We start from the raw sequence: 8,513 nt of genomic DNA on the forward strand, positions 1-8,513 counted from the left end.
TTTTCTGGAAACACATTCACAACAATTAACAGAGGAGAGGAACAAACTGGGGCTTGACTCCAAGGTGACTGTATTCAAATGGTCCGTCCTGAAGTCCAAAAAGCCACAGATATTCAGTTCACTCTAATGCAAGGAAAGAAAAAAGCAACAAATCCTCATATCGGAAAAGCTGGAACCATCAAATCAATCTTTTTTTCAATCAACTAATTAATTACCAATTATTTGAGCTCTGCATACACAAGTACAAATGCACAAGAACTGAGTCAACAGGACACCCTTCCACATCACACCTGTATCATCACCCTGCATTCTGCAACTGTTCGTATCTGGTCAGCTGTTTATCATCTTTAGATTTCCGCCATAATCATATCATATTAATATAGAGGCTACATGTTAAGAACTTGAGAAGGGTCTGGTCATCAGCAACATGTTTGATTCATTTCGCAGAAACAATCGTCATGTTGTTGATGTTGGTGAGTCTGCCTTGTTCATTTCCTGGCAGACATTAACCTGCAGTGAAGTTGGATTACTAACGACCCTAAGGCTAAATTCATTTTTTAATATACCGAATTAAAGCCTAATGAGCTTAATAAAGTCTGCATCCTCTCTGTGTGGGCAGTGGTTGAGTTTCTTTTTGTGGTTTCAGTGAGAAAAAAAAATATATAGAGGAGCGTTTTGGACACAAATGCGCGTAAAGCCAGTTTCAAGCTATGGCACGCATGTAGTACAGTGTTTTAAAAAAAACACATTTCCCTATTTAATTCTTTCTGGTGCGTAAAGCGCAACCGTGGAGACACCTGCGCGCAAAGCCAACACACAAACCAGCGTTTGGACACCTACCTGAAGCACAGTCTTAATAGTGACAGGTGAGACGATGGCGGTGCAAATCTTCTCGCTCTTACGCGTCACCTGGCCCATGATGAAGAGCATCGGCGTGGCGAGGGCGAAGGACGCGAGCCACATGGCGCTGATGAGCTTCTTGGTGCGGCTGCGGGACATGATGCTCTTGGCTTTGAACGGGTGGCAGATGGCCATGTAGCGCTCCACGCTCAGGCTGGCGATGTTGAGCGCGGTGGCGTAGGAGCAGCTGTCCCGGAGGAAGTAGTAACCCCTGCACACGGCGTCCCCGAACACCCACGGGTGGTGGAACCAGATGAAGTTGTAGAGCTCGATGGGCATGGAGAGCACGAGGATCAGCAAGTCGGAGACGGCGAGGCTGGCCAGGTGGTAGTGCACGGTGCTCTGGAGGTTCTGCAGGGTCTTTTTGGTCAGCAGGGTGTACAGGGTGATGGAGTTCCCCAGAGAGCCCACAGCGAACAGGGCCACGTAGATGATAGTGACTATCACCCTGGAGTAAACATCCGTGTTCACTTCCAGGTCTTCCTCCTCTGGTTTGGACGCGGCGGTGTTGTTATCAAACGCAAAAAGTGAGTTATTCCCAAAGAGTCTCTGCGCCAGCGCGCCCAAGTCGGCCAAGTCTCCCTCTGAGAGCGTGGAGTTTAAATCCATTATGCGTCTATGTGTGAACACATGGAAACAGAAAGTGGGACTGTTTAAGCTGAATGCACATTTGTTGATTTTCACTAGTTCATCAGGCGGAGTAAAGCGGGTTCAGTGTGTGGAAGTCGGAGGAGAGCAGCTTTTATATTTGGCACGACAGGAGGCGTTCTCGCTATTGGATCTGCTGCGATGACGCACAGCCATTCAGTGAGTGGAGCCCTTGCCTTTTGGTGCGTTCATGTTTCACCTTGGAAACCGAAAATAACGCCAAGGACCAACACATCGAAAATCATGGGCATTTAATTCCACTTTCTGAGACACATTTTTTATTGTTTGTTTTGCAATTTGGCTGCCCTTGACACCCAGAACTCTCTTTCACAAACGCTTCTCTCTTTCCTGCTCTCTCACTCAGGCACACAAGTGCAAATAAATAATGTTAGGCGACAGCTGGAGACTCCGCTACAGTAGATCAGATTATGTTGGAAGCTGCAGTGTTAAGATGGTGTCTTTAGTGCTAATGATCCAGTCTCAGTGTGGAGAAATATCATCACAGGCAGAGAGGAAATGTTACACTAATGGTTACTTCGAAACAGCTGCCACTGCTGGGACCAGTGTAGCAAAGCAGGCCCTCCTCTCTTGGACACACACTCACACACACAGTTTAACAGCAAGTGCTACATCTAAAGAATAATTAATGTTCTTTTATACATATCATCTCAGTACTTTTAGTGGGCATGTCCCTGCCTCAGAGCTCATTATTAAAGCCCCCTCTAGTCAGAAATCAGTGTTTCCTCTTGATCCTACAGTGTGCTGTTTGTATGCTGTCTGTGCAGAGTTTGACACTAGAAGGATGTTTTCACATTCATCTGCTGAAAGAGGAAAGTTTCTCTGTGCTCATTGAACATCTGATTTTAAGGGGCGGACTATCACAAATAGTCTGGAAGTCAGTCCTGGTCCAGTATCAACTTGTACAGTGTGATGTAGAAACTTGAAGCCACCAGTGCACATCCACTGACAATGGACTTTACAGTGAAGTAGGATGGTGGTTTTCAAACTGGGGTTCTGGGATCAACAGGGGCCCATGAGTGGGATGTAGGGGGTCTCCAGCAATAGGAGGAACAGAATGTTTCAACTTTTATCACTTCATCACTTTATCAACTTAGGAGACATCTTGTGTCCAGCTGGAAAACTTTTCAGTGAGTTCTAAGCTGCTTAGATTGCCTACATAAATATAAATGTTTTTGCTTTGTGCTTTTACATCGTTAGATAGTTAGATTCTCCACAATTCAATCCTTCACCTCATTTTATAGAAACCATGAGCACCAAAGTATCAAGTGATCCAATGAATCATTTGTCATTGATATGTATTTCAATAGTCTAATTTTTATACATGTAATATTCATACTGGTTTAAATAAACAGTCTGATAGTAATTTCCATCTCTGCTGAGCTAGAGTTTTGTGCAAAAGGAATTAATCTGATCTGTTCCAGTCACTGGACTCAACCTGGAAGTGGAGGTTAATTTCTCCAGTCAGTGCCCTTGACCACGGCTTAGATCTAGAGAGAGCAGTGGCTCCTAGTACTTAGGGTGGGTTAAATGCAGAGGACAAATTTCACTATACATTGTACTAAAGGGCTGCATTGGGAACAGGAGCGGGCGGGTCCTGGGATTTATCTAGTCGATAAATTAAGTAGAGAGGAATATTAAAGCAGATTTTTACAAAACAACAGCAAAGCATGGCAAGTCTGGCATTTGGAGAGGTTTCTCAGTTGTTACTGAATGAAACGTTCCCACCTTTAGGACGCGGGCAGAAATCTCTATTGTGCAGGAGTGAATGGTCAGAACGCTTGTGGGAGTGGACGGTAACAGTCTGAAATCCACCTAGAACAGGCGCGATTAAAAAAACAGTCCCACGCAGGGCTCTACATTGTCCTGTGTATGATTGTGTATGTGTTGCATGCAAAGGCACACATATACTGTAGCACATCAAAGCTTGTGTGTGTTTCTGTGCTGCAGCATAACATCGGCTCTCTGCTGAGGGATTCTGCTCGGCATCAGCAACCTGCTGCTGTGAGGAAATGCCCTTTTGGTTAAATAGGAAATCTCTTCATGTTTCTGTCCCCCGGGGGCCAGTGTCTCTTTAACTGTACAGAGTTCATTGTGTTTTTCTGACAGGCTGCCACAGAGGAATGAAACATGTAGAATTACTTATAATAACTGTCAGCTGCTCACAGTTTGGCCTGTTTCCAGTCACAGCCAAAGATATGTGGATGTATAGTACATACTGTGTCTTTGCAATACCTTAAATATGATGTTTACTGTGGGACAGGATGTCATTTTTTACTAATGGTTTTTCCCTTATCTCATCCACTTCCCAAAGGGGTCAGTGGGGGTCAGTGGGGGTCAGTGGGGGGTGGACAGTTAGCTTTGCAATAAAAAGACAAAAACAGATTCACACATTGGGTTTGTTTTCCTGCTCAAGTCAATTCAAGAGTTAAATGTTGTCAGGACAGTGGTAAATGTGCAGCTAGTGTGGTTTTGCTGGGTGTCTGAATTATTTCTTTATAATTTATAACACATAAAGCAGTATAAGGCAGTTTAAAAAGACCTTTAATACAAGAGTTAAATAGAAAATAAAAATAGGATAAAATAAGAGAAAGCTCCAGTGTAAGATATTAATAAAAAGCCTCAAATTGGATTTAATAAAAGGCTGCAGCAAACAGAAACTCTTCAGCCTTTATTTAAAAGAGCTGAAAGCTGCAGAAGACCTGCAGCTCTCTTGAGTTTGTGTTGCATTAAAACTCCATGTTTAGTTTTGACTTTGGGGACAGAAAGCAAACCTGTCCCAGACGACCTGAGGACTGGATGCTTCACAACGTAGCAGACGATCAGAAATACATTTTGGCCCTAAACCATTCAGTGCTTTATAAACCAACAGCAGTTATTTAAAATCAGTTATTTGACAGTCAGGAAGTCAGTGTAAAGACCCCAGAACTGGAGTGATTATTGGGTCTCAGTGAGGACACAAGCACATTATGGAGTGTGTTTTATGATCCACGTGTGTATGCGTTTTGTTAACAAATTATGGGCTTCACAAATGTGTTTTCTTGTAAATCAGTCCTGGTCAGACAAATCATAAAAATCATGTAAAATCAGTTCTGAGTGTAAGGACCCAATTTCAAAACCCTTTAACACACTTCTTACCCCTGGGATTGTTGTGATCGATGCAATTTTATGTGGGAAAGATTCACTAGTGGCAGCTGATATAGTGAATGTTTGAACTGGAATGAATAGACCCTTTTTACTTTTTACTACCGATATGACTCTGCAAAGGTACTCAGAATGCTGCTTTCTTAAACAAATACCTTAATTAAAGAATAAGTAAGTTGAACATTCTTTAACATGATTAACAGACCAATATGTCTGCGATAGGCTGATATTGGCTCATAATATCAACTGACAGATATATCAGTCAGGCTCTAATAGGAAGAAACATTACTTTGCACATTTGTAAAACTTTTTTCTTTAATTTATGGATCATGAAACACAGATTTCTCACTACTATTGCCAATCATTTTTACTCCATAATGCACAATGAAAAGAAAAACTTCAAACTCTAAACTGAATGTGGAAATGGGATTCACTTCTCTCCCTTGCTTGCCTTCCCAATCAGCTGCTGACTTGATGTGAACATCTTACTATAGTCACTGCACATGAAAATACAGTCATACAGTATTAAGGTTATGTGTGCACCTCTTTTCTGAATGTTTGGGGAAGGCTACAGTATTCAGTAGACTTTTTTTTTATTTTCTCAGGGTTTGTGACAGGATTAAATAAACCCGGCACCATGAAATATAACTGGCAAAAAAACATTTATGAACCAAGCAGCTGGCAATGGTTGGGGCAGCCCTGCAGTCCATATATAACTGGACCGTGTGACAAACAATGAAAATTCCTTCACTTGGTTTTCACCTGACAGCGGCAACGTAAAATAAATGGTTCAGTGGTCAAAAGACTGAAGATCTGCCATCTAATCTGAATTCCTCATTTGCAGTCATTTCCTGCAGCTTAAAGCAAACATACCCGGCCCAGTACATATACAGTTAATGTACACATCTGAAGGGAAAACCCAGAATGAAGCAGCAAAACACTTTCCTGATCTACTGTTTGTTCATCACTACAGGCCCAAGATAAGGTAAAGTGTGTACAAAATATTCCCATTTTGCATTTATTCCAAAAAAGAAAATATTCCAAAATAGTTGTTTACATGGCAATTAAAAATGAACATTCCACTAATATTCCTGTTCACATGCAGCTGTGCTAAAAGTGGAGCAGCTGGAGCTGCTTGATCCATTTAGCCTCCTTTCCACCACATACATGTCCAAAGAATACTCCTAAAACCTGAATAATATCTACATCTGAATCAGAAAATGCTCCTTTCTGAATAAGGCCTCATTAGGACTATCCAAACTGAATATGCTGTTTACATAAAACTACAACAACTAAACTTGTTATTCTTAAACGTCACAAATGTACAGTGCAAAAAGGGAAATTTGCAAATCTTGTGATATCCTGGGTAACACCCACTTTGGGAACCAGACAAAAAAAAAGAAGAATAGGTGGTCGTAAAACTCATGCCCATATCTAGAGCCAGTGTTTAGTTTGTCCCTTTTAGGCTACTGTAGAAAGATGGTAGTTCAACAAGGCAGACCCCACAGAGGGCGATCCGCTGTGTCTGTAGATAAAAACAGCTCATTATAAAGGTAACACATAACGATTCTTATATTCAGGTGATTATACACTAATGAAAACGTACCTATGAATATTATATTACATTTCTGCCTATAGATCCTCCTAAATGTTACACATTGATCCTTTAAAGTATAAATGGAGCAAAGCCTGCAAGCTAGTTCAGGCAGTCAACTCAAGCTGCGCTGATATACACACATGGCATGCCTTATTCCATAATCACTAATCAAGCGCACCCTTCCAATCTGGCGGTCTATTTAAACTGCACACTTTCCCAGCTCTCCCTCTGCTCTGTTAATGCCGCTGTTGCCCTGCATCTGTATTGCTGCTGCTGCGCTGTACGCCCCACCACCACCCCAGCATCCACCTGTAGGCTCTGGCTAGGGGTTTAAGGTATTTGCTCATCACTCTCTAATATCGCTATGTAAACATATCTGCAGGGACTAATGAGGTCGGAGCCTAGACACCAAAATCTAAATATGCTATACTGCTGTAATAAACATTTCAAATGTGAGTTGTCTGACTGAACTACAACAGTAGCTTTAGCTTTTACAAAAACAAACAAACCATAAGTTCTATGACTTCCATGTCTTCCATGACTCTCACAAACATCACTGGAGGAAGATGTTGAGTGACGTGTGTGAGACTTTTATTTGTGTTATTGAAGAAAGAATATTTTTCTTGAGACAAACAATCCCTTCTAGACTTCTTGGGCCATTACACCCCTGATTCCACTGCTGCCCACCCTCTGCACCCCCCCTCCACCTCCCCATATGAATAATATGCTTCTGAGAAATAATCCCTATAATATGCCGCTATCTGATATTTTACATTAGGTAGCCTACTATTCATTAAAATTAATGTATTAATTTAAGCAATGTATGTTGATGTTATTTTCTCTTCTCTATTTTAAAAAAAACAAAAAGACATTGCAGTATGCAACACTTCATTCATGTCCCTTTAATGCATGTTACTAACTCCACTTCTTCCCCGGGTTTTTTTTTTTCTTCTCCCCCCGCTTCTTCTTAATTGGGGGGGCCCCCCCCCCCCTCCCCCTCCTTCTTTCCCCACAACAAAATTTCTTTTTTTTTTTCTCTCTTTTTTTTTTTTTTTTCCCCTTCTCTCTTTCTCCCTCTCTCTCTCTCCCCCCCTCCCCCCCCCCCCCCCGAGACAGAAAAAAACACACCCACAGCCGGGGGAGGGGTTTTATTTTTTTCTTTTTTTTTAAAAATTTTTTTTTTTTTTCCCCTCCTTTCCTTTTTTTTTTTTGTTGGGTTGGGTTTGTTTTTTTTTTTTTAAATATATAGTATAGGGTTTTATTTTTTTAATAATAAAAAAAAAAAAAAAAAATTTTTTAATTAAAATAAAAAAAAAAAAAAAAAAAAAAAAAAAATTAATAACTCTGAGATTATCAGTGGCCCCATCTGCCCTATGAAAAATGTCTATCTCCAGTGATTGCAGCTGTCAATACCATTATGCTGCTAAAAATGTACCCTTGTTATTTTCTGTTCTCTGTAAGATTTCTGTAGAATAAAACTCCAAACTCTCTCTCAACTATTTCTTTATTATGTTCTGAGGGAAGAGAGCCTTTTGGAGACAGTATTTCCTGGTGAATAGTATTGCCAAGAAACTATTTGAATCTCTGCCCCAGTATCACAATTCTCAGTTCAAAACAACTTTGAACTTAAAGAAACTAGTGGTGAATGAAAAATGGAATCAATTGAAAAGCGCTGATGTTATTGTTTGGTATGTCGTTTTCAGAGGGTACCACAGTTTGTTCTCTCGCTCCACTTTCTCTACATCACAACTTTATTAATTCAGCACCCTACTTCAACAATCTTTAGACAGTGCTTCATGGATTAAAAGACAAAACATTTAAATGTGATAAAAAAAAGCATTTGTTTATCATTACATAAAAAGAGAACATTAGATGACATAAAAGATACAAAATGTATAAATAGCCTACTGTTCATAAAGCCAGCCAGTAAGAATGAGGGTTTTAGCACATGACAGGTGACAACTATTGAAGTTTATTCTACAGGTAAAGGTAACGGTACAGTCATCATCAGGGGATCTTACACAGATCACTGGTTCATATACAGTTAAGGGGTCCATAATGAAACTATAAGCCAAACAAGATGTGTCATAAAAGTTATAAATAAAATCCTAAAACCTGCTCCAATGCTCACTGGTAGCAAGTGAAGAAACTGTTCTGAAAAAGATGGAGCCATGCAAGGATGCAATTTTTTTTCCTTTTTCAGAGT

At 40.6% G+C, this 8,513-nt stretch overlaps 1 protein-coding gene across 1 annotated transcript in view; it reads right to left on the reverse strand.

Moving 5' to 3' along the window:
* The window catches only part of ntsr1 (neurotensin receptor 1 (high affinity)), a 65,292-nt gene extending 63,664 nt beyond the window's left edge, over nt 1–1,628 (reverse strand). Inside the window, exon 1 of the mRNA XM_051425826.1 lies at nt 841–1,628. Within this exon, the coding sequence (XP_051281786.1) occupies nt 841–1,509 (669 nt within the window). The 5' untranslated portion in view covers nt 1,510–1,628. The remainder of the gene's footprint in view (nt 1–840) is intronic.
* Between the last annotated feature and the right edge of the window lie 6,885 nt (nt 1,629–8,513).

This window comes from Dicentrarchus labrax, unplaced genomic scaffold (assembly GCF_905237075.1).
Source record: "Dicentrarchus labrax unplaced genomic scaffold, dlabrax2021, whole genome shotgun sequence".
NCBI classification, from domain to species: domain Eukaryota; kingdom Metazoa; phylum Chordata; class Actinopteri; family Moronidae; genus Dicentrarchus; species Dicentrarchus labrax.